The following is a 23465-nucleotide window of genomic DNA, read 5'->3' on the forward strand; positions in this document are numbered from 1 at the left end:
ACATTGTGCCGCAAAGTAAGTCTTCATCTCTCTCAAGCGACCACCTCTTGTCATTCCATTCATATGGCATCATCTCTATCAAACTCTTCTCTCTCCTGACTGTCTGAAGCCTGTCCTTCATCTGCAGACTGATATGACTAGTGCTCTATGGATTTTTTTATTGGCCGATGCAGAAATCTAGAGCGCAGGGTAACCAATTAAATGTAGATATTCACTACTGTTCAAAAGTTTAAATAAATTAAAGTCACCATATCATCAAAAATGAACAATTCTTGATTTTTTTTTTTTTTTTTTTATGGAATATTGCCATTTTAATTATAAATGATTTGTCTGTGCACAACGGTTGAGCAACTGTGACACTTTGAGCGCTGTTGAGCGGATTCGTAAACACCTCTGATTGGCCGCTGTGTTGCAAAACTTGTGCCATGTGAAGGGAATGCTCATCGGATATGTCTGTGATTGGCTTCAATGATCAACGCTTCAAAAACGTTGCAAATAGTCATCAATGACACTCTTCAACGAGTGCTTACACAGATACACATGGAAGCATTTGAAAGCAAGCGTCTATCAGCGGACTGGTCCGCGGACTGCTCGCACTTTCAAAATGCTTTCAAATGCTATCGTGCATTGATCATTGTAGCCAATCACAGACATATCCGATGAGTGCGTCAACACAATGGCCAATCAGAGGTGTTTACGAACCCCCTCAACAGTGCTCAAAGTGTCACATCTTTAAAATTTCAGTACCGATTGGTACCGAAGTCGGTACTTTTGACAACTCTAATATTAACCAGATTAAGACAATACTCTGATTAAGAAACTACCATGTAAAACCGATTTCTGATTACCTTAATCCGGCTAAAGTCATACTCGAAGAAAACACAAATCAAATTAAGACATGTGGAGTATTCCTATTTTAGTCGCATTATCGAAGTGCATTATAGACATGTATTGCATGAAAATAACTAACTGCACTTGAAGCTTTCGTAAAATTAAAAATGAAACACCCAAAACTATATATGGTACCATAATGAAGACAAGCTATATGTTGATAGGCGTAATTCTGGAAGGATGTTGGACAGCGTGGCATGGGGATGTAATGACATGTGCCATTTATCGATCTATGATCTATAACATGTAAAAGAGGAACATGAAAGGAATATTCTAAAAGCAACTCATGTAAACATGTCTTATTCGGAATAAGGTCAATAATTAGATTCCTGCTGTCCATGTAAACGTAGTTAATGATCCAACAATCCAATTAATTCCTGATGGAAAAAATTAAGTCTCAACCTGCCTTTTTTATATACTTGAGAAGCTGTTTCACTCGGATATACATCCCAATAAGGAAGAAAAGACGATCGCAACTTCCGTTTTATGCTGACTTTAATAGTTTTATTCAGCAAGGACAAAGAATCCTGAAAAGAAATGTATCTCAGTTTCCACAAAAATATTAAGCACAACTGGTTTTCAACAATTATAATAAGAAATGCTTCTTTAGCAGCATATTGGAATGATTTTTTTTTTTTTTTTTTTCAATTTCATTCTATCCATATCCACCTTATCTTGCATTGCGGAAGACAGACTTCCAATACATTAGCTGCTATAGGTAAATAACTGGAAGAATAAAAGTGTAGCAAATGGTATATGCGCACTACAAACCAGTGAGTTTATAATTGACCCTTTGATTGACAGGCGATCTAACCAATCATAATGCTGAATCTGCCATTTTGTCTGACAACAAAGCAGTCAGGGGAGTTAGTAGATTAACGTCGGTGGACTTGAACTTGAAAAATGGTGTGTACAGACGTCTTTCCACAGTTGAAACAATATTCCTTCTGATGTTCATTCGTGTTTATTTGATGCTATAAATTAACTAGCAGGAAGAGATGATCGGTTCACGAGCCGCCTGAACTGAGGCGCTACAGCGATCTGTCACGACACATTAAAGAATCAGTTTGCAATATCAAGCAGTATAATGAGCTGTTTTGTACAGCTGAAATTTACTGGAAGCGGATGATACCGAAAGCCTCGCACATTCAAGTTAGAAATGGTCACTCCCACTCTTACATTAAAAATAAGCGCCTAGCTAATTTATTAATATAGAATTGTTTGCTGTGCCCAACAGTTTCTTCCACCAACCTTAAAAATGTTTGCAGCTTTTTCCTTGTATTGTTTCTGCTCTTATTGCAGCTTTGTTTCTAAGATTGACAATGACAGCTTTCTCTACCTTCTGTCACCATCTTTTTCTTCCCTCAGCCCTTTCCTTTTCTCCATCTACCTTTTTTCTCTTTGTCTCATCATCCGTCACTCCTCTATCAGCGTTTCCATCTCTTTTTCCTTTTTTTTTTTTTACATTTCAATCACTCGCTCTTTCAGCTTCTGCTCTTAAAATGTATCTACAGTCATCTTTCACTGTCTGTGAGCTATTCTTCCCATACATTAATCTCCCTGACTACCATATCTCAGTCCAGACAGTCCAGTCACACACAGAGACGTCAATCCATCAGTCACTGAGTCAAGCAAACAGTTTAGAAATGCAAAGCTCAATGTGTGCCGCGTGCAAAATCCAGCAATTGCTCACTAACCAAATAAAATCATTAATGTCGCCATGCATAATGTACACAATTATGAGCGTTTGAAGACCTTACACGTTTATTTCAATCCACTGAAGGGTTTTAATCTCCTGTGTGCAAGCAGAACTAGTGGTTTGTGGGTAATGAGTCGCAGTCATGCTTCAGACCACTGCATACTAACTAATCAGTGGCAATGATGCAGTGAAGGGTGCGTTCAACACAGCGTGCATAAGAGGCGTAATTGAACAGTGAGAGGATTAATTCACCAGAGAATTTACTAGAACAATGTGTGAACAAGTGTGAATTGTCTTTAATATGGTGAAAACACAGTAGACGTCATCATTTACCACAACACAAATAAAGGGCTTAGAAACAAAAAAGTGGCCTTGCAATCTTTAGGAAAAGTGGGAGATATTCTGCTTACCAGCAAACATGGAAAGGACAGCGGTCGCATTTAGTGAAACATTCTCACAAAGCACTAAATATAATCTGGATTGATAGTGCAGTTATATTGAGGAATGATGATCACTAACATGGTTTGCATTGGTTTTTTTTATATTTTTTGACATTATTTTTGATAAATTTGTATCCAATTATTTATACATTATTGAGAAAAACACATACAGTATAATAAATGTTTCAAAATGTGTGTTTACATGCATCTAACATTCAAGAATGAGATGGTTATCAGTGTATCGTTGCTCATGTAAACATAGTTGTTGTTTTGAGTCAAAACAAACCCTTCCCGGTTTTTTAGTGGTTTTTGAATAACTTAATTCATATTTTAATTATAAAATTAAAAACTACACATGTATAATTGTTTAAAATATATATTTTAAATTGTAATAATATTGTAATAACAATGTTATTACTATATTTTGAACAAATAAATGCAGCCTTGGTCAGCATGAAAGCCTTTTTTCACATTTAAAAATCTTACGGACCCCAAACTTTTGAATGGTAGTGCACATACATTAAAATACTTTCAAATGTAATGCCTTACTTATTACTTCTTAACTGTAAATTGCGTGCAACTCCAAAGACTTGCCTGTTATAGGGCAAAAAAGGTAACAGTTTGTTGGATGCCAACTACTGAGTCATAAATTCCTCTCATGCTGCTGTGAATTTATCTAAATAAATACATGAAAGATGTTGACAATGGAGGCTGTAGCTCATTTCCTGTAAGGGGCCAAAGTTTGAGTGGCACTGCTATGGTAATGGCCAAGTGTGCGCGGTTCTCAGCGTTTGGTTATTTACAGAAAGTGCTGAGTGGGGCAGAATTTGGATGATTGTGGATCGACGGGCACTACACTGAGGGAGATACAGGAAGAGCCAACACACAGCTGCACAGTTGTAGTCCCTGACTTCACACAGCCCCGCATGCTCCAGCACTTCCTGTAGGAGCGCCCCGACCTCATGCGCCACTTCCTGCCCAACACTGAATCAACAAGCATGGATAAGAGCAGGAAGTCAGACTACAAGGTGGGCAGAAGGGTGTGTGCAGAGAGGCCAGTGCTCCGGCGGCGGGTGTGTGGGTCGCCAGGTTCATCAGGAAAGATATCAAACAGACAAAAACAAAGGGAGGGAAAGTTGAGGGCAGAGAGAGTGACAGGTAAAGACGTCTGAACATCCGAACAGACAAAATCTAGCATGCTTACACGTCCCACAGGAGTTGAGACAAAGGCAGGAAGCTCAGGACTTCCCGTCCTCAAGGCTTGAGGAACTACAGCGTGACTATGACCTTCCATGGCTAAGACTGCAAACAGAGCCCTGTCGGGCTTTAGAGACAGACATGACAGTGCAGAGACACATGATATCACTGCAGATGACCCAAATAACATGCCACTACATTTCCTGTTGGTCTGAAACACAGGAAGTGCCCTGACGAAGAACACCTGTATACAGACCTTACAACCGTCTATGCAGTCCGCTCATGCGGGGTGGTTTGATTCAGTGATTAAACATCTGAGATGGTAAATGAAAGGCTGTGGGTTCGAACCTCACAAGGTGATGCATCTGATATTACCACTGTGTTCTTGAACAAGACACTTAGGGCCAGATTTACTAAACAGGGCAAATTAAATTGAGAGCGCAATTCCAAAAAAGCACCAATGGGAGTGGAAAGCACCGTGTGTGATCTACTGACAATGCGCAAATTAAAGAACACAGACGCCACCGGATCATTTCCATAATGACCAACACAATATACCAAGAACAGTGCAAATTAGCGTCTGGTTTAAGACAAGCTTTTTTTGGGCGGTAAATAATGGTGCAAATACCAGAAAATTGACTATATCACAAACCTTAGTAAACCACCTTGTATGATTCATTTAAATACTCTACTCCCATAAATTTTGCATCTGAAAGGGAAACTCCTACAAATACCTATGCAATAAGGTCAGCCGCAAAAATAACTGTGGTTACGCCTTTTCAGCTCTAATGTTTCACTGCGTGTCTTTAGTAAATCCTGACGGTAGTTTTTTTTAATGCCAAAAGAGGGTTTGCATTCATTGAAAGTTGAAGCAAACAAATTTTTCAAGCTTCAAAAGTACAAAAAGGCATCCTAAAAGCAATCCATTTAAATCAAGCGGTTTAATCCAAGTTCTCAGAAAAGATTTATTTATATAATGAAAAGTTTGAATCAGGGCTCTTACTCACATTCAACATTAATTAATGCACATACATATACACATCAAATATGGTAAACTCGGAAGGTCAACCTAACTTGCTTGACACAAGAGAACCAGAGGGATTTTTCTTGTGTTCCAAAGATGAACTAAAATCTTACAGGTTTGGAACGACGATGACAAATGATAACAGAATTTTAATTTTTGGATGAACACGAGATTTCTCTAGCAGGACTGTCCAAGTGTCCAAATGAAAATGTCTGCTAAATTCTACTAATGTGGGGTAAGCTTGAGAGGAACAGAATTCAATAAAAAGACAGGAAATATAAATGAAAAAGGTAAACAGAGGAATTGGAGGATCTTTGAGTGGAAATTTAGAGTAGAGACCTGAGTGCGGCGCGGGAATTTGACAGGCAAGTTTGGGTGCGGGTGGTAAGACACTCGTGTGTGCGGGTTGCAGGAGAATAAAATGATTTGCGGGACTCCCGCAAAATAGAAATATCTAAAAATAAAATATCTAAAAGCAAATAATTGTTATTCATCTATTGCACAAAAGCCAGAGAACAACTAAAATAAAATAAAAATGATTTACAGGTGCAAGCATAGGCTTAGGTGTGTAAGCACAGGTGTGTAAACTGGGCAACGCTTAAGCCTTCCCCTGCCTGCTGCTGCTTCTGATGTTTTTAGAAGGAAAAGCTGCCCATAACTGCTGGTCTAGGATCAGTTTTCTCCGTAATAATAGCACATTGGTGGAACAGATTTGCCAAACGTTCCAGTGCGTATCTGTGTTTGCACTCTGGAGAGCGTCAATTGTTTCTATTTACAATGTGTTTTTCCAGTGTTGAGCAATGTAGCCAATCACAGACATGTCTGTTGATTTCTTGAACGCAATGGCCAATCAGAAGTGTTTAATTTAGAATCGACTCATCGGTCAAAACACCAGAGTTTTTGTTCAGCGCGGAGATCTGAAGTTCCGCAAATCCTCTCATTGTAACAAATGAAGTATAGACACAATGTAAATAAATTATTAAAGGGTTAGTTCACCCAAAAATGTCATTTATTACTCACCCTCATGCTGTTCCACACCCATAAGACCTTCGTTCATCTTCGAAACACAAGATAAGATATTTTTGTTGAAATCCAATGGCTCAGTGAGGCTTGCATAGCCAGCAATGACATTTCCTCTCTCAAGATCCATTAATGTACAAAAAACATATTTAAATCAGTTCATGTGAGTAGGTCATCAGTTTCAAAACACTGCTTCATTAAGCTTCGGAGCGTTATGAATATTTTGTGTCGAATCATGTTTCGGATCGCGTGTCAAACTGCTGAAATCACATGACTTTGGCACTCTGAACCGCTGATTCGACACAAAAGATTCATAACGCTCCGAAGCTTCATGAAGCAGTGTTTTGAAATCGGCCATCACTATATAAGTCATTATTTTGTTTTTTTGGTGCACCAAAAATATTCTCGTCGCTTTATAATATTAATATTGAGCCACTGTACTCACATGAACTGATTTAAATATGTTTTTAGTACATTAATGGATCTTGAGAGAGGAAATGTCATTGCTGGCTATGCAGGCCTCACTGAGCCATCAGATTTCAACAAAAATATCTTAATTTGTGTTCCGAAGATTAACGAAGGTCTTACGGGTGTGGAACGGCATGAGGGTGAGTAATTAATGACATTATTTTCATTTTTGGGTGAACTAACCCTTTAATTGTGCAGTGTAGACAGGGAGCTAAACAGGAGATAAAGGGAGCGCTTTCTGCCTTTCCAAATCACGCATTAAGTTGCCTATGCTCGCTTTTCTGTTCAAATTAACAGTGGTTTGTGAATGAAGATGCTTTAATAACAAATAATTCATTTATGTATAGGTTGTGGATAGGCAAGACTGAAAAATCTGTCCCGTGCAGATCTCTAGTTTAGAGGCTCAAAACTCTTGTTAGTGTTTCCTGCAACGTAATTTTGAAACTACAGCATCATGCGAGTTGGAAGTCTAAATGAAATTTGGTAAATTAAAAGGGCCTGGTAACGTGATACACAACAAAAACAGCATTGTTCTATTTTGTTGTCTTTGCAGGCTGCACACACACATACACACTCAAAAACAATCTAACAAGCACTGCAACCAGTGCAGTCCAACTCACAAAATCAGAATTCTGTAGGAAACACTGCATCACCTTCCACAAGCAACCAAAGCCACTTGCAGTGTTCATGAATAGGGTGTTTGTTTTGTATGTTCAAGCATAGTGTTTTATGCAATTCATTCACTGGAAAATAAGAAAAGACCAATAGAGGAAAAGACTTTAAGAAAAGTTTATTAGCAACAAATAGGAAGAATTAAAAGTATAAGACATGGCGTCTACATTGGAACTGATGACTGTAGTATTAGATGTATTGTAGTTAGACAGAGAAGACCCTTACCAGCTCACGTGGAAGGAACATGTCTTCTTGTCTGGCCACAACCAGACACACACTGTCCCCCTGCTTAGTACTGCGTAACATGGCCACCAGTTCCTCCTGAGAACGGCCTGTAATGTCCACACCGTTCACCTGAACACACACAGTTTCAATGGATTTCATATACAACTTCACACTGATATGAAATGAAAGAGTTTTTTTTTCTTTCCATTTAAAGTAGTCACACAGATTACTATACTAGAAATACTCCATCTTACACCAGAACGAGACTCACTTCTAGTATCCTGTCACCTGACTGCAGGCGGCCATCTTTGACAGCAGCTCCTCTGGGTAAGATGTTTTTGACGAGAATGGGGCCGGGCCCGTGCACTGAAGAATCTCTGGTCACAACGGTGAAGCCCAGACCTTCAGGACCTGCGAGGAGATTAAGAGAGATTAAAGTGATTGACAGATGAAACCCAATTGAATCAGCAATAATGCGCTAATTCATGTGTGAAGCCTATTCTCTTCCCAGTCAGCACACCTATGTCAGCAAGGTGTCTTTGAAAAAGTCCATCATCTAGAAAGCTTCACGTCATACTTGAAGTGTCATGGGTATATAAACAACTGATAATCACCTGTTTTCAACATTGATCATAAGAAGAAATGCTTCTTGAGCAGCAAATCAGCATATTAGAATGATTTCTGAAGGATCATGTGACACTGAATACTGTAGTAATGATGCTGAATATTCTGCTTTGCCATCACAGGAATAAATTACATTTTAAAATGTATTAAAATATAAAAAAGATATCTTAAATAGTATAAATATTTCACAATATCACTTTTTTCTGTCAAATAAATCCAGCTTTGGACAGAATAAGAGACAGGACAAAAATATTAAAAAGATCTTGACAACCTCAAACTTTTGAACGCTAGTCTATTTAATTATAGAAAATAAGATGAATTAAAATGAATTGAATTTAAATTGACACCTATTTTTCAGTATGTACTTAAATCGGACTAAAATATTTAAGTATTAGTAGTTCGCAACTGCTTAAAATGAGTGTAAATCTTTAATATTCTAATATTGGCGTCCACTTAATAACATTCTAACAACCAAAAAGCAACATTTTAGCAATAAACTGTACTGCAAATGAGCTAACACTTCAAAAGAAAAAAACAGTGTGAAAACAAACATTAAATAGATATTTTGGCTACATATTTGTGCTATCCGGTTTCTGTTTTAATTTTCATAAATAATCCAAGAGGATCAATTGTTCTTTAAATAATTAATTCAGTTTCCAAAACACAATGCTGCCTAAAACTATTTAGAGATCTTCGCAAACATTGCATGCCTGAATTATAAACACCTCAAACCTCAAAGAATCATGGTAAACAACAGAAGACAGGCGTTACACTGTCTCTATAAAACTCCTCAAAGACTATATCCTGTACATTGGGGTGGTTCTATCTGAGGCCTGTCAGGGACAGTCGGGCTGATAAAGGCCATCCTTGTGCGAGACTGAGATTAGAGTCACCTGGCTTCAGAAACTGAAGTTTAATTTCACATATGAGCACATTTCAAAGAGCCAGAGTGAAAGGGACAGACAAAAAGAGATACAGAGTGCATGAATATGAAAGACTCGGAAAGATTGTTTGTGTAAGCAAGAGGGAGAGATAATGTTAAAAATCATATAGAGTTCTTACAAAATTTAAAGAAAACAACACCCTGACCCACAACAGAAACATCATTAACCATACGAGAACGACCTCCCAAAGCTGACATTTACAGAGGAAATTCAACAGTTCCAAATAATAAAAAATCTTAATGGTTAAAAAATAAGCATCTAACAAGAAATCATTGCGATTCCTTTCAGCCCAGATAAAAGGAAGATATTAAAGGAGGAGGCTGCTGTCTAGCACAGGTGGTGGTCCATTTAAACTGTGCTGCCGCCTTGACCTGTGCATATTGCTTCTTACAGCGGTCTTGATGCTGTCACGGTGACTGATAGGTAGATTAGAGAACAGGCTATAGCCCCCCGTATGACACGAGGCATGTCTTTAGGGCGGATATTTCCAGTCCTGTCCCTGAGCTCAGGGATAAAATGATGGACAGAGCGTGTGGGTGAAGAAACTAAAGAGTAGACTGCCTGTGGTCAGGGCTAGTGGTTGTTCTTTAACACGCTCTGCATCAGACTACAGGGGACAATACATATCGAAGCCAGTCTGTAGAAAAAATGAGCACAGCTGGAGCGTTCAGGCGGCATTTTATGCTCGTCATTTAGCACAATCGGTTTATGGTCAGCACTTTTTTGTTCCAGCAATGAATTTATATCATCATTAATGGCAGAATCAATAAGAACTTAATAGACTTTGCAGCCTGAAATTATAGCTTCATTCATTCGTTAGACTGCCAAAACCACCGACTACACAGTTGACCAATGTTGGAGTGAGCGAGAGAATCATATTAAAAGGAAGTACATTTATTTAAAAGATCTTGCAGGAATGTCTTTGCTCTTTCAAAATGAGAGTTTTAATACACTATGTAAGCATTTGTATGTAGGGATTTTCAAACTGGGGTCCAAGGACACTCTGGAGGTTAAAAAAAAAAAAAAAAAAAAACACACCATAAAATAAAATAAAATTATTCAGTGTGATCAAAAACTATAAATAAATACAGTCAAACCAAAATTGATTCAGACATTTTTGATATTTTTTTTACTAGTGGGTACAGGACACTATATTTCATTTATGTAAGTGAGGATAGCAAAATAAAGTAAACTGTGACATATTATACCCAAAAATTCTTCATACAGTGGACTACCAGTAAAACTGATAAAGATTTGGAACCAAGAATTATTCTGACACTTTGACCTGACCATGTTTTGCTTAAATGTTATCTGACATAATTAAGATTCATTTTTTCTGACACAGTTTAACTCTGAGATCCTGTCATATTACCATTTTTTTTTAAACTATAGTGAATAAACTGTAATAATGAATGAAATGTTCAAGGTGTCTGAATACATTTTGGTTTGACTGTATAACGCTACAAAAAAGATATGGCCATTTTAATATCCCAGGTAACAGTAATCTCAGGTCTTACTACACTGTAAAACACATATATTATTTACAGGACCTTTTGAGTCATAAAAACTAAGAAATGTGAATTACTTGAAACTACAATTGAAACAGAATGTTGTTCCAACTAGTCAAACTGTTGTAGTCTGTTGGTAGTCTGTGGCAAACCGGTTAAAACTGGATACATTTATCAACGGTCATTTTATGTTCTGTTCTGACAGAAAACTTCCTGAGGGGATCTCCTGAATGAAATTAAGGTTTGTCATACACTGTATTCCTATGAAATGATCACTGTACTGTAGTCTCACATTTTGCCTTTTTTGCTTACAAGTATTTTGCAACTAATGTCTGCTTGGAACGCTAGCCTTCTACAAATGCAGCATACACCGGATCTACACTCAAAGTGAATGACTCAATTTCTTCATATATTATACATTATATACATCAGACTTAACTTCTGTACAGTGTTCAACTATTGTTGTGTTTATTTGTGTTTTATAAATAAATAAATGAAATGAAATGATGACTGACCCAGCACCCAGCAAATGGGTAATGTATAAAACTCAACAAGCTGGGTAAAAAAAATAACCCAGCATGTGTCCTGTCCAATATTTACCCAGCGCTGGGTTGCCAAATAACCCAGAAATAGTTGTTTTTAACCGAGCATTTTTTAGAGTGCAGATATCTAAGGTGGTTGCTTCTTCAGAAACAAAAATAGTATAGTTCTCTTTACATGTTAAGTGTCTTATAAAAATAAACTCAGCAAAAAAAGAAACACCCCTTTTCAGGATACTGCATTTTAAAGATAATTTTGTAAAATCCAAATTAGATCTTTATTGGAAAGGGATTGAACAATGCTTTTGATGCTTGTTCAGTGAACCATTAACCATTATTGCGCATACACCTGTGGAACAGTCCTTAAGACACTAACGGTTTACAGGCAGTAGACCATTAAGGTCAAGGTTACAAAAGCTTAGGACACTAAAGAGACCTTTCTACTGACTCTGTTCACATCTGCAGTCTTCATGCCTCCTGCAGCAGGACTATGGCATGTTCAAGCAGGTGATCAGAGATTCTGTCTGCCGAAAGCTAGTTATTTTAGTTTATAAAGTTTTAAATATGTATATTTTTCTTACAAAAACCAATCGCTTCACTTCAGAAGGCCTTTATTAACCCCCTGGAGCCGTACAGATTATTTTTATGATGGATGGATGGATTTTTTGAGCTTCAAAATCTTGCCCCCTTTTCAGTACCATTAAAAAGCTCGGAAGAGCCAGGATATTTTTAAATAATCTCCGATTGTGTTAGTCTGAAAGAAAACAGTCATATTCACCTAGAATGGCTTGAGGGTGAGTAAATCATGGGATAATTTTCATTTTTGGTTGAATAACCATTTAAATTAGCTGATGGACACATCAGATACAGATATTAACCCCCCTTTGTTCAGGGATTCATTATCCCATTTCTGTTTGCCAAATGTCTGTGAAATTTGTTCAGTTTATGTCTCAGTTGCTGAATCTTTTTATGTTCATACAAATATTTACACATTTAAAAATTGCTGGGAAAAAAACAGTTGAAAGTGAGAGGACGTTTCTTTCTTTTTCTTTTTTTTTTTTGCTCAGTTTATATGTATATGGATACCAAAATTGTGTTACTATTTGAAAATTCATTAAATAAGAAATCTGTAGTTGCCTTGAATTTATTGGTTTAATGAGGTATTTAACCTTTAGTGAACAGGCAACCTGAAAAATCTGAATGCACCATTGAATTCTGAAGTTTTCTCAACATTCATTTTTTTACAGTGTATCTTTCCCAGTTGTTTACCTTTCTTAAGGTCGATTCTGAGTCTCTTTCCACCCTTTTTGTTGTGGATTTGTAGAGGTGATGGTCCCAAGCTGTTTTTCAGGAGGGGGCTTTCAACACTCTTGCCTCTGGGGGTGGGGGTGGGGGTGGGAGAGAGGCTGAGGGGTAATGGAGAGCCCAGAGAGCGACTCTCAGGACTGCTGCTGGACTCCTGAAATTCGGCTTGCCATACTGAGGAGGACTCCACAGGCCTCACCATGGGCTTCACCTTCAGCGGCGGAGGGTCTTTGGTCCGTGTGGATGCATCAGGGCTTTCTGAGTTGAAGAGGTGGCCAATCACAGTCTTCTCAAAGCGTTCTTTATTAAAGACTGGAACAACTTCTAAACGAACGATGGGTGAACGCATGGCTTGACGGAATATTTCCTGTGCTCTGGTAAAAGACAAGTGAGAGAGAGATTAGGGACACATGATATAAAAAAGCAATTAAGAGACAATCAATTTTTTATAATTATTTGCAGGTTATTTGATGAAACAAATGAACCTGGAAACTAAAAAGGGTGGAAATTGTAATATATTGAATAGTCTTGGTTTAGATAAAACTCGCTCTGACATTTATTCTGACAGCATAATTGGGGTTATGACTAATGAGTCCTTCGCATTACAAATGACAAAGCAATCCACCTCCTTTATTTTTGCTTGACTGATTTAATTTAAAAACCGTCCATCCATCCTGAGCCTAATAAGATTAATGTGACCTTCTACTGGATAGAAGTAATTCTCCTTAGCAGAAATATGTATATACAATGTATGCATAATGTACATGACGACCATGGAACAACTGGGTAATGTTTTAACAAGTATGGCAAGGTCTTCAGACTTACTTTGTATAAAGCACAATCTATGATAAGTTAAGTCTATATGAGGAGCCAATTTATATTTCTTTTAAAATCTGAGAGGCATTCTCACAGTGCACAGTGAACAATTTTCGACAAGATTTTGCTGTCTTTGATTATTTAGTGTGAAACAGAAATTAAAACTTGCTTTCTGATTAATTTTAGTGTCCACCAAAGTTCTGAATGTGTCTAAAATCTGGGTTGCAGTAACTGCCCCAACAGCAGCCATTTAAAGGATTAGTCCACTTTCAAATAAAAACTTCCTGATAATTTACTCACCCCCATGTCATCCAAGATGTCCATGTCCTTCTTTCTTCAGTCGAAAAGAAATTAAGGTTTTTGATGAAAACATTCCAAGATTATTATTTTTTTTTTTTTTTTTTTTTTTTGAAAATGACTGATCATTTCGATAGATAAGACCCTTATTCCTCGTCTGGTATTGTTTAAAGCCCTTTGAAGCTGCACTGAAACTGTAATTTTGACCTTCAACCGTTTGGGGCCAACTGAAGTCCACTATAAAGAGAATAATCCTGGAATGTTTTCATCAAAAAACCTTAATTTCTTTTCGACTGAAGAAAGAAGGACATGGACATCTTGGATGACATGAGGGTGAGTAAATTATCAAGAAATTTTTATTTGAAAGTGGACTAATCCTTTAATGAAGAATCAATAGCACAAGATGATGCTTGAGACAAAAAGTGGCTAAAAGAGAGTTCTTTAGTTAAAAAAAACATTGATACTAACTTGTCTATATACATATATAATGGATGCATCTTGTTCATTTGGGTTCTCTCTTCATGCTATCATTGTACTAATAAAACTAGCTTGAGTTTGCTCTGAAAAATGAGCAGTCAACAAATAATTTTGTCCAAGGCAAAACACTACCAACATTAGTGCAAGTGCTTGATTGGGTTTGATTAGTACTGTTACAATTTCATGTGTCAATGACAGTGTCAGAATGTGACACGACTGATGATGTACAACAGCAAGTCAATGCCAATTGACTTCTGCTTTGAAAACCTCTTATCTTTATTCTCACTGGCTAACTCAAAACTAAGAGATATTTTTATATTATCCTTCAAAAGTTCAGATAATGTTTAAAAAAAAAAAAAAAAAAAAAAAAAAAAAAAAAAGCTTCTTATGCTCACCAAGGCTGCATTTATTTGATCAAAAATAGAGTAAAAGCAGCAATTTTGTGTAATATTTTGTATAATATTTGTACTATTTAATTTGAAAATACACTTGTTTTATTTTAATATTTTAAAAAGTAATTTATCCCTTTGACTACAAAGCTGAATTTTCAGCATCATTACTCCAGTCTTTAGTGTCACATGATTCTTCATAAATCATTCTAATATGCTGATTTGATGCTCAAGAAACATTTCTTATTATTATCAATGTCGAAAACAGTTGTGATGCTTAATATTTTTGTGGAAACCGTGAAACATTATCAAGATTTTTTGATAAATAGAAAGTTGGAAAGAAAATAATTTATTTGAAATAGAGATTATTTGGCAACGATGTAAAAGTATTTTCTGTCAATTTTGATCAATTTAATGCAACACTGTAGAATAAAAATATACATTTCTTTAAAAAAAAAAAAAAAATTTTGAACTGTAGTGTATTTACATACATAATTTCTCTATTCTATTTGATGACACTTGTGAAGTAGAAGTTACAAACTTCAATGAAACTGACGCAAATTTAACATTATACGTTACAAACTGGCCCAAAAGCAGATGATTTGTTGGGTCCTGACGGCTTTGGTTTTGGGTAGCAGATCTCTAATCAGCATGACACTGCGCAGTAATGCAGTTCAAGAGGAGGAGATCTGCTACACACAGCAAACAGAGCTCAGCAAATGACCATGACTGCTGGATGGGTTCTGACACCATGGGTTGAGTGTTTTTCTGCTTTTGAAACCAGTCCAGAGTCGATAGCCATAAACAGAGCACAACAATGGACACCATGCTTGTTTTTACAACCATGACATGGAAAGACAGGTCTAAAAACTGAGTAACACAACAGGAAGGAAAGGCTATCAGGAGGTGGATACAGAGAAGCAGACCAGAAGGTAAAGCAGAAGGGTTCAGTTCAGAGACTCACTGTGAAAAGGATTTGTCCATTAATTCAGCATCATTAATTTTAACAATACACTCATCGTCCTGAAAGATGCCTTCCCTTTTGGAGCGACTGTTCTCCTCCACGCCTCGAATGTGCAGGCCCAGAGCCCTGAAAGGAAGCAAACCATAAATTACCAACAAAATAGAGCACAGCACCAGCCAGCAAACAGAATAGAAAAATAACACATGACAAATACCAATAATTACATAGTAATTACACAGTAATTACATAATAATTACAAAAAAGGACTATTCAAGTAATAACATCAATACTGTCCACACCAGTGTAGTGTGGAGAACTTCTGAAATGAGGAAAAAATTGCTCTATGCATTTGACTTTATTTTAGTCCAAAATAAATATATGTTACAGATCCATTTGTTATGTTGCTCCTCTCTAAAGAATTATCTGTTGATGTCATTGTTGAACACTGAGTACTTCACACACTAAGTCATCTTGTAAAATTGATTTTATTTTCTTCTTTTTTTTTTTTTTCTCATTTATTTATTTATCACAGTCACTGTATAAAACATAAATAAAACCTTCTCGCTATTTTACTGATGGAAACCCATTGGCTTTATGTTTTGCTTTATTGTCCTCCCTTTGCCCTCCTGAGCACCGTACAAAACTCACATACATAGACCGCTTGGCAAAACACAAGACAGCAGTGCTATGGCTGGCAGTGATAAAGGCTATCAAGCTGGAGAAACTCATAAAGCAGGAGCAGGAACGGCAGACGAGTATTAATCCCTCAGTCTTCACCCGAAGGCACTGCACACGAGCCCATTCAATGAATAACACATTCATACATTATAACGGGCCGCAGCAGTGTCTGCAGAGCTGTAGAGGCATTGGCAAATTATGGAAGATGCCTTTGCAGAAATGTAGATGGACATTTGTGGAGACGCACTGGACTGAAATGGTTTCCTCAGAGAAGTGATATATGACTGGAGGGATAAAGGTTGAGTTTTGGGTAAGTGTATGAAAAAGACTAAGCATATTTGTCTTCTGTTGCTGACAGCCAGCTTCACAGCAAGAGCAATATCCGGTCTATACGATTTTACACATCACTAAAAACATTTACATGTCCACAGCTGCAGTTTAAAATCATCCCAAAGCTGCATTTTCAGCAGTCATTTCTCCAGTCTTCAGCGTCATATGATCCACATGATGCTGATTTGGAGCTCAAGAAACAGTTCTTATTATGAATCAATTAATATTTGTAAGAAATTTTTTTCAGGATCATTTGATGAATAGAAAGTTCAAAGGAACAACATTTATTTGAAATAGAAATCTTTTGTAAGATTATAAATGTCTTTACTGTCACGTCTGATCAACTTAATGAATCCTTGCTTAATAAAATTAATGTTTCGAGAAAAAAATAAAAAAATAAATAAAAAATAAAAACATCTTACTGACCCCAAACGTTTGAATGGAAGAATATGCACCAGTGATCATTATGAGAATTGCCGATGGTAATTTGCCACCAAAGCAAGCAAGATTATCAGCTGATTCCACCTATCACAAAATGGCCAAATACTGGCCAATACAATTTGTGTGGTTATATTTTATCATGTACATGTTACGCTATATGTTTTATATAAATTTACTGTCCTCAAAGAAACTGTCTTGAATTCTAAGATGCTGCACATGTACACAACACACTGCCATTACCCTACAAATCATTTTACACTCTCAGACAAAAAGGTACAAAATCAGTCCCTGGGGCAGAACCAGTACCAAAATGTGCACCATTGTAGCTTATTTACTCCTAAACAGTGCATACTTGTACCTTAAAGGGTTAGTTCACCCAAAAATGAAAATTCTGTCATTAATTACTCACCTTTATGTCGTTCCACATCCGTAAGACCTTCATTCGTCTTCGGAACACAAATGAAGATCTTTTTGATGAAATCTGAAAGCTTTCTGCCCCTCCATAGAGATCCTACACAACTATCACTTTCAAGATCCAAAAAGGTAGGAAAGACATCATTAAAGTACTCCATGTGACTCCAGTGGTTTAACCTCAATTTTATGAAGCAATGCGAGTGCTTTGTTTGCACAAAAAAAAAATAAAAAAAAAAATAATGAAACATAATTTACCACTTTACTTACAAAAATATTTGAAAAAATATAAACGCACGTTCACGAGAGCTTCACGATGCTTCGTGTTGTGTTGTGTGGTGTTCAAACTACGTCAATCTAACGCACATGCGCGAGTGTTCACGAGAGCATCACGACGCACGAGTGTTGTGTTCAGACTCGCGCGTCAACGCAAAGCACATGCACAAGTGTTCACAAGAGCTTCACGACGCATGCATTTTGTGTTCATGCGAGAGCTGACATTGTTATGTGAACACGCTTTGGATAATATTGGTAAATTATGTTTTTTTGGACAAACAAAGCACTCACGTCGCTTCATAAAATTGAGTTTAAGCCACTGGAGTCACATGGAGTACTTTAATGATGTCTTTCCTACCTTTCTGGACCTTGGAGTGGTAGTTGCGTCGGATCTCTGTGGAAACCTCTCAGACTTCATCAAAAAGATCTTAATTTGTGTTCCGAAGATGAACGAAGGTCTTACAGACGTGGAACGAATAATGACAGTAATAAATGACATAATAGTAATAAATGACAGAATTTTCATTTTTGGGTGAACTAACCCTTTAAAGAAACATATTAGTACTTACAGTATATAGTACCTTTTGAAAGGGTTCTGCCCCAGTGACAGCTTTTGTACCTTTATTCTGAGTGAATAAAGAAGCATTGTAAACAGCCATGCTATTTACTGTAAAATATTGCATCACAATAAAATCACGAAAAACATAAAAAAAAATATGTATATATCTATAGCTAAAGAAACAGCCAAACTCCAAGAATGTTACTACTGCATCTTATTATTCAGCATTCTCAACTAGTAAACATGAGTAGTCACACAAGCCCTAATATAAACTAATAACGTCTCCTATTATCACCTTCAGACTAAACAAAATGATCAATAACAAAAACAAGCATGCGGGAAAACTCTCCAATAACACACCGGAGGTCAGATTAGCGGCATGGAATCCGTATGAAGATAAAGACACAAGATCTGGAGCGAATTAGCCCTGTGTTGGTGTAAGACGTGAGTGTGACCTTCTAATGCTCAGGAAGGATCTCTTCACCCCTCCATTAGATGTGCTAAAGGCTTCCCGTCCACATGAAGTCACTCTGCATTAGCTAACAGGCCTGTTTACATTACCGCTAACCTCACGTTTGGAGAATATTACTCTAGTCTTAAGATGGGGTGACCTTTGACACGCAGAGAGAGAGAGGGCACGGCATGTCTAAAGGAAACAGATGGAGGTTACGGCCTGTGGGAGACATGAGTGAGGGGGATGAGGGAGAGATACAGGGGGAGAGAGTGAGAGAAACGAGAGAAAAAGGCTCAATCCTACAGGGAGATATCTGTCTTTATTAAGACTCCTGTGTTGTCTCAGTCCCTCGTGATGCTCTCTGATGACTCAGTTTCAGTCAGAAAGAAAAAGACTTATTTAGTGCATGACAGACAGTAAGAGCGCTCAACCGTAAAAACATCTGGTCATTAAATGAGCCATAAGTTCAGGCGAGGTGATTGTTAGCTGAAGTTACTCAGAAACGGCACTTTGAAGACTATGTGACCTCTAATAGTCAGTCTTCTGCTAGCCAAATCAACACATCAAAATCAGGACAGCTTTTTGGTTCAATAATTTTGTTCTGCTATATAAGCCATAGAAGCTTGGAATGTAACTGGAAATTCTGGTCAATACCGATTACAAGATTATTTTCATGTCATTTTCAACTAAGAAAACACACAAGGGGCATGAACTACAGTATGTAGAACTTTAAATAGATTAAATAGCTTGCATTAATTCAGCCACTCTGCTCTCTACTTATTCTTATACTTTTTTCTTATCAGTCATTGAAAAATCCATATCTGTTAACCATAAACGTTAGCCTGCCTATACGAATATGATAGCCAATATAAATCTACACTATTTTGTCTTCATAAAAAAAAAAAAAAAAAAAAGTTATAAACAATATAATTTCATTGAAATATCTTTGTTCAAAAGTTAGTTAAGATGTTTTTTGTTTGTTTGTTTGTTTGTTTTTTGAGAAATTAATACTTTTATTCATTAAGGCTGCACTAAATTGATCAAAAGTGAAAGTAAAGACATTAAAAATCTTTATTTTATTTATTTTTTCTTAAATGTTGTTCTTTTGAACTTTGTTCATCAAAGAATAAGTTTCCACAAAAATATAAAGCAGCACAACAGTTTTTAACATTAATAAGAAGAAGAAGAAGAAGAAGAAATGTTTCTTGAGCACTAAATCAGTATCTTAGAATGATTTCTGAAGGATCATGTGACACTGAAGACTGGAGTATTAAAGCTGAAAATTCAGCTTTTCACTCAAAGGAATAAATTACATTTTAAAATATATTCAATATATAAAATATTTCACAATAGTATTATTTGTACTGTGTTAGTGCAGCCTTGAGCATAAGAGACTTCTTTAAAAAAAAAAAAAAACATTAAGAGAATATTACTGACCCCAAACTTTTGAACGGTAGCAAAAGCAAACAAAAGCTAAAGCAAACAACCACAAATAAATGGTCACGGATCTGTCATACATCAAAAACTATAGCCAGAGAGAGAAAAAAGGAGAAAGTATTGTGGGTGTACAAGTAACATTTAAATCAAGATCTAACTTCTGTTTCACAAATGGTCTCCCCCAACCCCCCACCCTTACCGCTGAAGTACTTAACTTTTAACCTCTCTCATTTACCCCTACAAAACGTCATGATGAGTTTCCCTGAGCCAGCAGCAGTCGATGCTGACCCCACAGCCCTGCTCCTGCCTTCAAAGAGAGCTGCAGGTTTATATACTGCTGACCCACTCGAAATACCAGCTGCAGCAGTCTGATGACCACAGGATGCCCAGTTCTCTCCCACAGGAACACATATTGTGTTTCCACCACTGAGGCATTTAAGGAACATACAAAAAAAATAAATAAATAAATAAAAATCCAGTCCACAACCATGAGCACATGAACACCTATTCAGTGTTCAGCAACTTGGCCTGGATAAACAGTGAAAAGGGAACTATGGAGGTACACAAAGATAACAGATCATTTGCATTTAAAGACTTGAAGTAATCATGAAATCAAAATAGACCACATTTAACTTCTCAATGCATATTTCTGATTGTTCGTTGTTCAAAAGGTGTTTGTCTTTGTAATTTTCATCAATTGTCATCATTTTCATGAGGATTTTTATTTATTTAATGTTTATGTATTTAATTTTTTATCTATTTTTCTTCCTTCACCGAATATTCTGTTCTGGACTGGGAAATAAAATAACCATTTAAAATTAAAATGTGTGAAAAAAAAAAAAAAAAAAAAAAAATCATGTTACTGAATTTACTGATCTGGTCTTAAAAAATAAAAAATAATTTAATATATTTATATGTAATATTATCTTTATATTAAATATATACTGAATTGGGAAATAACTACAAATAATAATATTAAAAAATAGTACAAAAGGTAAACACACATACACTGTACATTTCTGTTTGTTTCACAGAATCCTCGGTTCTAGGATGTGAAATTAAAATAATCATTTAAAATTAAAATATGACCCCTCATTTGCTTGGAAAGATTAATTGCATCAGTTTTGGAATAATTCAAAGACTCCATGAATAATGGATGAAATCCATAATGTATGTCCTATAAAAATAGGAAGTAGAGGGGAGACATACACTGTAGAAAAGCTGGTCCTAAAAAAATGCATTACAGCCACGAAGCAAGATTAGCTAATTGCTAATCAGTTGCAGGTGATGTTAGTGGGGAAGAACATTGTCATTCAAGAGAAAATTTGATCGGGGAGAAAAAAAAAAAAAAAAAAAACACACAAAAAAACAAAACAAAACAAAAACGGATGAGTCATCAATATTTTTGGCCAGTTTTCCCAGACTTTAAATTCTTATTTCTACTAAACGCTATTTTGACAAGTAGTACACTAGCATATAGACAGTCTAAAAGCTAAAAAGACTATAACACCCCACTTCTGATTAATGACTTCAAAAGCAAGAGAGCAGCACAGAACAGTCCCATAATCCCCCACAACAAAAAACATGTAGACACAAACAAAGCTCTGAATGCGTGCAGTGGAGCTTTAGATTTCTCTAGTGCACTGCACATAACCACGCTTTAGGTAAAACATGCATCACTGGAAAGAGAGAGAGAGAGAGAGAGAGAGAGAGAGAGAGAGAGAGAGAGAGAGTGTGTGTGTGTGAGGAGGAGGAGAGAGAGTGAGAAATCTGAAGTGCTGAACTAACCTTCCACTGAGAGAGGAACAGTACGGCACCACGTGTATTCCTAGAGGCCCTTGTTCTCCTGAAATCTCCACCGTCTTTGTGAGGCTGCTGCACACACACACAAGAACAAAACCCATCAGTCACATTATTAAGAAGTCAGACAGCACAACACAAACCTGTGTAAACTCACTGTCTCCTGGCCCTCAGATCTCCTACACACGCGGGTGCCGAGCCGCAGTACATGTCTGAGAGTTAGTCAGCGCTCTACCACATGATCCTGTTTTCCTACATTCCCTGTTGAAATAGTTTCCATGATGTCTGCCTTTCTGACTAATTTTCAAATGTTCCTTTTTTTTTCTTTTTCTGTTTTCCCCTTTTCAGCAGTTAATGTTCTTGGCATGTGGTGTGATGATATAGCGGGAGTATAAGTGGATAGCTGTGGACAGAACGGTCCATTTTACTGCTGCAGCGATCATCCGCCTTTAATCCACAACTAATAGCTCTTCATGGAGGAATATTTGCAGAGTCATACATGAGTGAGTACAGTGAGCCACTGCAGGAGCTGGAGGAAAGCGAGAGAGAGAGAAAGACACGCAGAGACAGACCGACAATGGATCTGTAAACATGGCACACCAAACTCTTATAAAGCATTTTTTAAAATGGATAAATCTAGAAGCTGATTGGTTGATGCAATATTGACTGGTTAGCATGGCCCCATTAGCCCCTGCTGGTAAATGCTGGAACTACACGATCTGTTCCCAAAAAACAGCTTTCTCCTTTGGTCTTTTGCAAGCAACAAATATAAAACAAATACTTGTTTGTGTGTGTGTGTGTTTTTTTTTTTTTTTGTTTGTTTGTTTTTTCCCACCATGAACTGTCATTGTATGGAAATTTTTTTAGAACATTTTAGAAATTATTAAAGGGATAGTTCACTCTAAAATGAAAATTAAAGGCACAATACATAAGATTTTTGGATTAAAATATCCAAAAACCACTAGAACAATGTTATATATTTGTTGACTTGTGTACTTGCATTATCCCACATGTTTCCAAGAATGTTTAAATCCAGAGAAATAAGTAATTTTAACCAGGACACGGAGAGTGTCCGTGCGTCTCCTATCAATGACATCATACCCTCGTTACCCTCGAGTTCTGGTTTTATTTTGTAGAAACCATGGAAACATGTGTTTTATGTGTTTACATGTGTTTTATTAGACAGGTGAGCAGCTGTTTGAATACATTCATCAACAGAAAACTAATCATTGTTATCTAGCTCAACATGGTTAGTCTTATTGTTTAAATCTCGTTTTCTTGATTTACCACGAGTACCATGTTTTACCATGCCTAATATCAATCTAGCTTACTGCAGAGTGCAAAAGTGTCTCATAGTAGCCGCCGAGCGCATTACGCATTATAACTTTCAACACACAAATGCGTTACCCCACATACGCATGACCGGAAGAACTGGAAGCGGCCATCTGTGGTATAATAAAAGCCCCACTCCTCTCAAGCCATGTGTTGCGCTCGTCTCTCATTAGCAAACACGGCCTCGTTCCTCTCCAAAGGCTTTCAGCCCCACCCTGCTTCATACTACAGTAATGGTAATAAATCTT

At 36.8% G+C, this 23465-nt stretch overlaps 1 protein-coding gene across 10 annotated transcripts in view; it reads right to left on the reverse strand.

The window, feature by feature from the left end:
- pard3bb (par-3 family cell polarity regulator beta b) overlaps positions 1-23465 on the reverse strand; it is a 400101-nt gene that overhangs the window by 242123 nt on the left and 134513 nt on the right. For 8 of the 10 annotated variants that reach the window (XM_051906928.1, XM_051906931.1, XM_051906932.1 and 5 more), the window contains 5 exons: positions 21874-21960; positions 15500-15625; positions 12521-12930; positions 7908-8047; positions 7637-7765 (listed from right to left, as the gene is read on the reverse strand). In XM_051906928.1, coding sequence (XP_051762888.1) covers positions 7637-7765; positions 7908-8047; positions 12521-12930; positions 15500-15625; positions 21874-21960 — 892 coding nt within the window. Of the gene's footprint in view, positions 1-7636; positions 7766-7907; positions 8048-12520; positions 12931-15499; positions 15626-21873; positions 21961-22042; positions 22481-23465 lie in introns of those variants that run through there. The other 2 variants (XM_051906930.1, XM_051906929.1) reach the window with 2 other exon arrangements.

Source organism: Ctenopharyngodon idella, chromosome 9 (genome assembly GCF_019924925.1).
Source record: "Ctenopharyngodon idella isolate HZGC_01 chromosome 9, HZGC01, whole genome shotgun sequence".
In the NCBI taxonomy this organism is placed as follows: Eukaryota; Metazoa; Chordata; class Actinopteri; order Cypriniformes; family Xenocyprididae; genus Ctenopharyngodon; species Ctenopharyngodon idella.